This window comes from Pseudorasbora parva, chromosome 12 (genome assembly GCF_024679245.1).
Source record: "Pseudorasbora parva isolate DD20220531a chromosome 12, ASM2467924v1, whole genome shotgun sequence".
Classification (NCBI taxonomy): domain Eukaryota; kingdom Metazoa; phylum Chordata; class Actinopteri; order Cypriniformes; family Gobionidae; genus Pseudorasbora; species Pseudorasbora parva.
Window position 1 is genome coordinate 27,190,886 of NC_090183.1, and position 10,269 is coordinate 27,201,154.

The 10,269-nt window shown below is 34.9% G+C and overlaps 3 protein-coding genes across 4 annotated transcripts in view; all 3 read left to right on the top strand.

The window, feature by feature from the left end:
- inpp5d (inositol polyphosphate-5-phosphatase D) overlaps positions 1-3,539 on the top strand; it is a 28,327-nt gene extending 24,788 nt beyond the window's left edge. The window contains exons 25-27 of the mRNA XM_067459628.1: positions 170-391; positions 995-1,431; positions 3,223-3,539. Of these exons, the coding sequence (XP_067315729.1) occupies positions 170-391; positions 995-1,431; positions 3,223-3,272 (709 nt within the window). The 3' untranslated portion in view covers positions 3,273-3,539. The remainder of the gene's footprint in view (positions 1-169; positions 392-994; positions 1,432-3,222) is intronic.
- Positions 3,540-4,780: 1,241 nt separating this feature from the next.
- Positions 4,781-6,330, top strand: smx5. Its single transcript, XM_067458407.1, has 5 exons — positions 4,781-4,866; positions 5,292-5,359; positions 5,473-5,503; positions 5,587-5,646; positions 5,874-6,330. Exons 1-5 carry the CDS (start codon positions 4,864-4,866, stop codon positions 5,997-5,999), a joined length of 288 nt encoding a protein of 95 aa, XP_067314508.1. The 5' UTR covers positions 4,781-4,863; the 3' UTR covers positions 6,000-6,330.
- Positions 6,331-7,301: 971 nt separating this feature from the next.
- The window catches only part of lpp (LIM domain containing preferred translocation partner in lipoma), a 291,537-nt gene continuing 288,569 nt past the window's right edge, over positions 7,302-10,269 (top strand). For both annotated transcript variants that reach the window (XM_067459632.1, XM_067459633.1), the window contains exons 1-4: positions 7,302-7,558; positions 7,889-7,948; positions 8,044-8,109; positions 8,196-8,336. The gene's annotated coding sequence lies outside the window, so the exon portion shown is untranslated. The remainder of the gene's footprint in view (positions 7,559-7,888; positions 7,949-8,043; positions 8,110-8,195; positions 8,337-10,269) is intronic.

The window sequence follows — 10,269 nt, forward strand, 5'->3', positions numbered from 1 at the left end:
TAGATTTATTCATTTAGCAGATGCATATATCCAAAGTGTTTTGTTATTATTTTATTACGGTTTCCATCAAAATGACATGTTATATTTTCTTATTCACTTTGACATTCTTGATAAAGATTAGATGCGGTTATGTTTGTACAAATAAATAACTTTTGACATTCTTTTGCAGATCTTCATTCCTCACCACTGATATAACTAACCCCAGTTATATGGGTGTAGGCTACAAGAGCAATAACCAGGCAGACAGGGGCCCCAGCAACATTATACCCCCAAGAACAGGGCCATCCTCTGGACATTCATCAAAGGACATGACGCATGGCAATCTCTCCCCAAAAAAGACTAGTTATGACCATGCTACATCCAGCCCAACCACAAAGACATCAAACCCTATGTAAGTATATTTCAACATTTTTATCACCATTATCTTATCAATATATCTGTTATGTCATCATCAAAGGTCTTTGATTTAGTCAAAGATAACAAAGGTTATCTGCCAAATTCAAGAGTTTTTAATTGATCAGTATGTTTGATACTTATCGTGCATGATCATTCATTTACTTTTAGACCGTTTTTGCTGTCATGTAGCTCTCAAAGTTAATCACTATAGTTTAAAAAGTGTTAAATGTAATCTTTATCAAATATCAGAATTAATCAATTTTTCATATTGTATATTATGGTATGTTTTGTTCCCTTAATTCACTTTTAGCATTTAAACAATGATAACAGGAAGCTAGAATTTTAACATCTGCCATTTATTGGATGTCAGCCATCATAAAGAAAAAGATCACTTTAATTATGGTGTGTTGCTTAATATTTTTTATTTAAATGAATGTTTATAAAAAATGCTGTTGAAATTATTTTTGATTACCAAAACAAAAAAACTGTACAAACAAACACTTGATATTTAGCATTAAAGTGATTCCAGTTAATACTGGAATACTTATTGTCTATTAATTTACTAAATTCAATTTTGCATGTTTGTTTTTGGTTATAGATCTGAGGACGGGCAACCTCCAGAGATGTTTGACAATCCACTTTATGGCTCAATGACTGGATCACGAGGAGGGAAAGACCATCTCTCTCCTCTAGATCCTCACTTCTCCTTTCCCAAAACAGACCTTGATGTCGACCGTCAGCCCCCTGTTCCGACCCCTCGCTATCGATCCTTCACTTGTTCTGAAACCAAACCTCAGTCATCATCAGCCGCAAGCACCATGAGCAGCGGCCTACAACCTCAGAACATCACCAAGAAGCCTGTGGTGCCTTCTCGCTCTGAAGGGGGCATGATTGGGCCTAACAGACCTCCAGTGCCTATGAAGTCTCGCCCTGGTCAGCCACAAGAGCTTCAACCAAAGCCCCGAGACTACAGAGACAGCTCAGAACTCCCATCCAAGATACGACCGCAAACCAGACCAGGCCAACCCAAAGATGGTATAATAACTATATGATCCACATTCCTTCCTTGCAGAAGACTGTAGACTAGGGACCCTATTTTAACAATCTGAGCGTATGGTCTGAAGCGCACGGTGCAGGTGCACTTAGGGCGTGTCCAAATCCACTTCTTCTAGTTTAACGACTTAAAAACGGTCGGCATTGCACATGGTCCTAAAGGGTTGTACCATGTCTTTTTGTGAGTCATGGGTGTGTGTTGGGCGTAAAGTGCCATAAACCAATCAGAGTCTCATCTCCCATTCCCTTTAAAAGCCAGTTGTGCTTACACTATGGCGGATTCGCTATTTACATGGCAGAATTTGCGAGCTGAATGCTTCTCAAGAGAGGAATCCTTTTATTTTTTATTTTTTTTAAATGTTTGTGTGCTACTGCGCGTCCCTGTGTGTGTAATAATAAGTAGAGTGTACGCACATTGTGTACCCGCCTATAGATGCATATTATGCACACCTTTAAATAACACCAAAAATACTGTTCTATAGACCAGGATTTTGTTGGTCAATGTCACAGTCATTTTCAGTTGCCTTAAAATAACAACGTGCCAAAAATGCGCTAAAACTAAATGCACCTCGTTTTCAGACCAGTGCGCACGCGAATTTAAACAATGTGACGCTGGAAACGAAAATGAAAACTGCGTCACGCGTGGCACTATTTATAATGTTTTTGAAATAAGTATTTTATGCTTACCAAGGCTTAGTTTATTTGATCAAAAATACAGTAAAAACCAGACATGTTTCAAGCCTTTCAGCAGCATTGGGGCACAGGACTCCATAAAAAAGTGTTCATATTTTGATACAGTTTTTGATATAAAGGGATAAAAACTGTCTTTAACTAAAGTTTAGAGTTGTTGACAAGCTATAGAAGACTTTTTTCTTACAATTAATTGAATGTAAATATCCACCTCTTCCAGTGCTCTTTTTGTCTTCCGTCTTATGATGTACCCTGTTACTATTTCAGTGTGAGAAACTGCTGCAAATAATTCAGCACGTGCTTGAACTATCTTAATCAAACAGAATCGTGAACAATTTCAGAGGCTTTTGCAAACCTGTACGACCGGTTAGATTAATTTGCAAATCTGACATTGTTAGTTTTAATTCTAAAACACTAAGAAAACACACCACATGATTGCTGAAATATTGTGAATGTGTGAAAAAAATATTCTCAGGTCGGCAATCTTTATTGACACATAAGGATTTATCAAAAGGTAATACTAATACGCAAGGTAATACTAACTGTATTTAACTGGGGCTTCTGCTCCAGTAAAAAGGGTCTAACGATGCCTCTGGTAGTCTACAAACGTTAATATTATTAAACATAATTAAATAATTAAAAGAACTGTTTTCTATTTGAGTATATCTTAAAATGTAATTTATTTCTGTGATGCAAAGCTAAATTGCCAGCATCATTCCTCCAGTCTTCAGTGTCACATCATCCTTCAGAAATCATTATAATATGCCGATTTGCTGCCCAAGAAACATTTGTCATTATTATCAATGTTGAAAACCGTTGTGCTGCTTAATTTTTTTTGTATAATAATGTATTTTTGATCAAATAAATCTAGTAGTCTTCCTTCAAAAACATTAAAAAATCTGAAGTATTCTACACTTCTGGTTGGTAGTGTGTACTAGTAGAAAGCTTAGTTTAAGAATGACTTTGAGATATTTGATACTACAAAGCATTTATTTATTTTTTATATAATTGTAATTTATTTTTAATTATTCAACATTTATTAAAATAACTCCCTTCTTTTTCATTTGCAACTTCTGTCCTCAGTGCATCATGATACGTCGCAACCTCTGAAGATGGGTCGGCCTTTAAAATGATTTTCTATTGGTATGCCATGACAAGAGACCTTTCAGCGCTGGTGTGATCTACTCAAACAAATAAGTGCATAAACTTAGTCCAAGTGCAAAAATAAACTTGTGTATTGATTTTAAAATGATGATGAATGTTTTACAGTTGAATGTTACTGCATATATAGTCAATTATTTTCATCAACCTGTTTCAACATTTCTTCTTGCTTGAAATATTTCATTAAATGGAGAAAAATGAAAAGATGTAATCTAATAAAACCAAGTGTTGTACAGTTATTGATTTTAATTTATTTGTCTAGAAACATGCACTTTATAATGATAAATTATTATTATTATTATAATTATTATTATTATTATTATTATAATATGATTATCATCATCTTTAGTTGTTGTTCTCAGGAAATTCAGCATTGTAAAACTCGCTTTCAGTGTAAAGTAGTCGTTGGAGAGCCCATATTGTAAGTGGAATGCTAACCTCGTTTGATTAAAAGGACTAGTTCATTATAGAAGAGTATGGGTATCTGACATAAATAATTTTAATACTATACTTTTTTTAATTATTTGCCTCCATCTGCTGGTGAGAGAGGGGAATTGTCATAGATTTTAGGAGGGGCGATAGGATGTAAGTTTGTAGCATGTCGGGTACAGTGAAAGTTGATCTTCTGAAAAAAAAAATGGCATTGTTATTAAATATTTTATTTAAAAATAACATGGCATCTATAAGATTATTTCGTGAATAGACTATACAGTTTTTTTAGGGATTTTTTCTGGCTTCACGTGCTATCGGAATTATCGTAAATAAGAGTTTCTTATAAATTGCACATAAACGCCCTCTGATGTCGTGTTTACCATTGGGAAGTTCGGAAATAATTTTGATACCTAAATTCCCGAAATTGGCGTGGCATAACCGTCAAAAATGCCAGATAGGAGACGAATTTCTGCTGTGGCAGGTTTTATTAGTTTTTCCCCTGCAACAGTTTCATTGTCTTGTCGTTAATGTAGAACATATTTACATAAATTAATACTCATTTGAAGCATATTGTGTATTTTAAACACATCGAAAATTGCACGTAGTTGACCATCATTCCAGAATAGTGAGCAAGTTAACTATCTAGATAGTGTGGTAAATGCAATAGGATGTATGGCTGACAACTTAACATTTTAGTCTTTAAGCAGCCTTTATTGTCTACATTATGCCTTTATTGTGAATGTGATTAACAGTATGCTTTCGTGTTGTGCTGCTATTGTTTGCCAGTGATTCTATGATTTTCTGGGACCGGGAAATGACAGAAATGGTTATAGTGTTAAAATAACATTTTCCCAAGACGCACAAAAGTGAACCTGGCGTGCTCCATTCTTTCCGACAACAAAGCACCTGAACACAATAAGCTCGTATTCACGACTTCTGAAGTGGGAAGTAGGAAACTTCGATAGCACGTGAAGGCAGCATTACTGCTATGCATACAGGTGACGCAAAATTCCTCCACCAATGGGACTATTACGTCCTAATTATTCTAGCCAATAGAAGCGCGAAGAGAAAAAAAAAATACCGGCAGCTTTTTGATGACGTATGTGAACTGAAGCACAAAACCGCGTGAAAATGGTAAGTTTTGAGCAATAACATACCATGATAGTTACATTTAAACAAGTATAAGAATTGTGCAGGGACCAAATAAATAATTTAGTTATATTTAACATATGTTTTATTGGTTAATGTTCTCCACTGTTGGTGAGGAATGAATAATCCCCGAATCCTGCTAACGGCTAGCTCTCTGGATAGCCATGTCAAGAGCCAAGCAACGTATTATTATTCTTTTCATTAAATTCCCATCAGAAAATACATTATTAACATTGGATGTTGCCGAATAGTGTTCGATAATTTAGAGCCAGCATAATTTGCTTTACATGCAATTTGACGGATTCTCTCATTTTCTAACATTGCACTATATTTCAAAGGTTTAATAACATGTGTATATCGTTTAATCATGATATAATCTGAATGTAACATTCAAACATGTAATTCCTCAGCTCTTCTACTCGTTCTTCAAGTCCCTGGTCGGCAAAGATGTTGTGGTGGAGCTCAAGAATGACTTGAGGTAAGCTCTTTCTTTTTTGTTTATCACGTAAGTTACTTTTAAAATATAATATGTGCATTGTGTAATGTGTGTGTGGAAACTCATTACGTTCTGAATATCTTCTCTTTTTTTAGCATATGTGGAACATTACACTCAGTTGATCAGGTATGGCAACAGACACACATTTATTAAAATCTAAGCAAATATTGAGGGTTTTTTTTTTTAAATGAAACTTTTTTCCTTCACAGTATTTAAACATCAAACTGACAGATATCAGTGTCACTGATCCAGAGAAATATCCGCACATGGTGAGAGCTAGTCAAGTTTTATGTGGGTGTGCACAATATTTTTAAACCAAATAATCAGTCATTAGATTGAAAAGATAAGACATTTAATGGCAGAAATGTGGTCTTTATTTAGACCCTTAGGCATTTGAGTCTGTAAAGTGAAATGTTATATTGAGATTGGCCAGGTGCTCAACAGATGAACACTTTCAGGAGATCTATATAAATAACTCTTTAATGTTTTATTTTAGTTGTCGGTGAAGAACTGCTTTATCCGTGGATCTGTGGTGCGGTATGTACAGCTTCCTGCGGATGAAGTGGACACACAGCTACTACAGGATGCTGCACGCAAAGAAGCGATGCAACAGAAGCAATAATGAGAAAAGGTTCCAAATGAGAAAAGGTTTTTTTGTTGGACTGTTCGCACTCATCATCTGTGGAGTTTTGTAGATTAAATATATCTTTTTCTTACCCAAAACATTATGTAAAGCTTGGATTTTTGTTGTATTTTTCCTCCTTTTTTTTTTTACCTCAGTTTTCATGTGGCCTATTGTTGAAAGGGTGTGACTTTTTTTGCTTTTTAAAGTTTTTTTCAGTAGTTGTGTGCTTTTTATTGGATGTTCTGAAGGTTCTGTACTGCATCCAAATGCTTTTAGTTAAGTTCTTCATGCCTACTGGGACAGTAATAAAGTATTTTCTTCCATCGCCTCCTTTTTGATGAAAATGCTTGTTGTTTCTTTTTTAATTCAGCCATTGACAAACTGTATGTTGCACGCCACAGGTATGAGTCTATCCCCCGGTTTCACAGACAATACTAAAGCCTAGTCCTAGATTAAAATGCATGTTTTAGCTGAAAGCAACTTGTACTGATCTTAAATGAAGTCATTGTTGATGCACAGCAGTTATAATTTTTTAAGGCACGTTTCGATGGGGTCTGTGAAACGGCCTTTATGATTTGTTGAATATGGGTAATGCGGGTGAAGTTTTTGTATTTATTTTTCCTTTCCTGTAACTGGTAAAGATCTTCAGCGATTTTAAATAGTGAGAAGTTAAGTAAATTTTCATCATGACAAGTCATAAGGTTTTATTATTTTTTTATTCATATTTATCACAACTTATTTTACAGCTGATGTTTTCAAATGGAGCCCCTGCTAATGTTCTGGGGGGTCAGTGAATGAGATGGGCTACAAAACTATAATAATTATTTTTTTTATGACATTTCTTACTATTAAATGGTTTCTACCTAAATCTGTTTATCATTATTAACCGTACATAGTGACAAGAACAACTACATTACAGCATTTTGCTATAGCAGTGTTTTGCTGCATTGTAAAGCTTTAAGTCTAATATTGATTTCCTCCATTAATAACAATAACATTGTTTTTTTTAGGAATATTAGTTATATTTTAACAGTCTCAAATGAAGACTCTTAAGAGTATATCACTGCTGAAGTTAGAATACTTTAACAGTATTATAATGGAATATTGATTTTTTATTTATTTTTATAAATGGTTTTTCCGTGCACATAATTATTTATTTATTTATTTTAATTCATGTACTCCTAATTCTTCCCAGTTCCCACTTCCAGTGACAACTCTGATGACGTATTCCCTGGCGCGAAGGCGGAACAACGAGATGGCAGCCAACGGTCCAATCAATGGACTAAAAGTCCCGCCCTACATCTTTTCTTGTTCAGAAACTGTCACTCAGATGTACGTCACAAAAGGAAAGAACAAATACCATCTTCTTCCATTTTTTGAGTGCCGAAGCTAATTAGTTCACCAATGAACTTGAACTTTGTTAATTTGGCTGAAACATGTGAACTACAAACTAAGACAAATGGCTGTCAGCCGTTTGTTAATTTTCCATTTTAGGCCTTAAGGCTACTGACTCGATCGCAGGTTACTCTTGAAATATACAGATACGGATTTGAATGGTAGGTGTGATTTTTTTTTTATCCTTATATTTATTCTTTCAGTACCTACTGTGATCTCTAAAAGTATTTTAATTAATCCGTTCCGATTAATCTCGAGCTCTCACCTGGCTGAGTCGGAGCTCCCATGATGTCCACGACACTAGGCCTGCGTTTTGAAACGGCATTTAAGCGTGACAAATAACTAATGGATTTTAAATGTTCACCTGTTAGTGTTTATCACAAAGATTTAATACAACTACTACATGGCATCTGGCAATCACAATACTGAAGTCATTAATTGGGAATTTGATGGATTTCATACGAGTTCAAGTGGTGTTCATCTGTTTTCAGGAGCAATACATGAACGAGGGCTTCGACATGGAGGAGTGTTGTTCTGAGCGACACCACAAAGTAAGTTGTGAGAGACTCTCAATTATTTAACGGTTAGCAAAGTTTTAGAACTATGTGATCAATTTAAGTTTTCATGATATTGGTTTGTCATTTAGATGGACGATCTCATTGAAAAAGGCTCTGCTCTCAACTCCATACTCAAAGAGCTGTTTGAAGAAAAGGTAGGATTTTAAAGAAATTAATATATAATTTTTATTTCTTCTTTATAGTGATGACTTTAAATCTGTTTTATTTTTTTATTTTTTAGATTTCTACTCAGAAGAAAAGTCATTGGATACTTGGCCCCGAGGACCTCAACGACACTCTTGTTCATAATTTTGAGCTAGAAGAAATGGCTTGAGCTTTGCATCAGTGCCTGCATGGTTATGCATTCACCTGTGACTAAAAGGTGACAGTGAAAGTGCCTTTTTTTTAAATGACTTCAGCTAATAGTAAACAGTTGTAAATAAAGTAAATGTATTTTTAATTATCGTGTGTTAAAATTTAGACCCAGAGTAGCCAATCAATTTACAATTTTATTAGTGAGAGATCCATCTGATTCTTGTTGTAAATCCTGTTTGGTGTGTGTGTAAAGGCTTGGCTACTTGTGAGGCTCAAAATGTCCTCACCAATCAAAATGTCATATTAATAGATAGACCTGTTGAATGGCAACTAGTGAGCTGGACCTTACTAGATTATATAAATAAATAAAATTGGCCAAATCAAGTGATTTGCACCATTTTCTGTGGGGTTTGTGTTTTAAGGTTGGATTAGGACTTCCATGATAGATTTCCATTTTTTTTATTTTTTTTATACCAGGTTAAATTATACTGTCTATGAGGTATACTAACTTCATCTATTCATTTTGGGGGCAAACTTGTGCTTTGGCATTGTAAAAATCATATATATATACGCACACACACACAGTTAAGGTTAGGTTATAGTATTTATAGCTAGCTGTATATAAAAACAGTAGAAGTCTGTGCCCTGTGTGTGAGTGAGAGTTAATAGGTTTTCCTTATATTGTCAGGAGCAGACTACATAGCCCTCACTTGAATATTTGGAAAACAAATGCACAGAGGTTTGTTATAAAGGTATTTACTTACAAAATTACAGAAGTTGCTGGAAATTCCCCACCATGGTAGAAAAACTTGTGTGTGTTGCATTCTGGCTATATTGTTGCATTTTTGTTTTATTGGTTTCTAAGAAGGAAGCAAAAGAATCTCAGACCTGTTCCAGAGTAAGCACAAGAGGATCTGATACCTTTGGTTTGTAATGGATAGTTTTCTGATCCTTCTCCCCAATCTCACAATGACTCGTGTTGTGGACTTGTGGCATTATATGGCCTTGTGTTGAACTGATACTAAATAATCATCTAGATCAATAATTCTATCTATCTATCCTTCATACCAGTAAAATGGATGATAACCTGGGACCAAAATTATTTAGACACTTTGACCTGAGCATATTTTTTGCTTTAATTGCTAATTATATAATTACCATTTTCTAAACTATAGCGAAGAAACTGTGAGAATGTTGAAGGTGTCTGAATAAATGTTGGTTTTGGTGTATGTCAGCATATTGTAGTGGTTATATGACTTGTATATGTGTAATGATTGTGTGTGATCGTACCAGTGAAACTTAGAGCATGTCTGTGGAAAACAAACTCTGTAGCTGAACTGTTCCGTAGTTTAACTCATTCTTTTATAGTACTCTATCCTGTAAAAGGAATTGATACAACAGAGGTGTGGAGATTCCAGGGTTGCTTTTCACTACCCTAAGCTTGTGATTTGCTTTGCTGCTATTGTCTCAACTCTCTAACAATTCTGCCTTTGTTGTAGCATGCAAGCATTCCCATAATGCCAAGCTTTAAAAAAAAATGAGTATTTAAAAAAAATTAAATGCTAGATTAATTTGTCAAGAAAACGGGGAATGCACTTGAAACTTGTTGAAAATATGACCCAGACAAAGGCCTTCATTGTTTCTCACTTTCATGTTGCCTCTATATAAAATAAATAGGCTATACACAAGCGTTAGACATAGAAATCCAATAATTTTATTTTACATTCATACATCTATATTTTACAATAAGCTTAATGCGTTTTTTTATTTTATTTATAAAAGCCCAATCCCAAAACAAGTCCTGAAGATGTATAGCTCACGCAATGAGTTGCATTTTTTTTAAGTGTGTGAAAAGCATTTATAAAGCACACATGCACACACGCGCAGTCACTGCGTCCTTCTGTCACATTCTCGCATGTCTACACACTCAAAAAAGGGCGGGGGGGAAAGGACACATGTTGCCCTTCAGTTGTACCTTAGTAGAGCTGGGCTGAATAAAA

Bases quoted from the DNA above. Each gene is read 5' to 3' on its own strand.
- smx5 (XM_067458407.1), top strand. The intron at 5,504-5,586 runs GTATGGCAACAG...TTTCCTTCACAG, and splicing joins CATTACACTCAGTTGATCAG to TATTTAAACATCAAACTGAC. The intron at 5,647-5,873 runs GTGAGAGCTAGT...GTTTTATTTTAG, and splicing joins CAGAGAAATATCCGCACATG to TTGTCGGTGAAGAACTGCTT.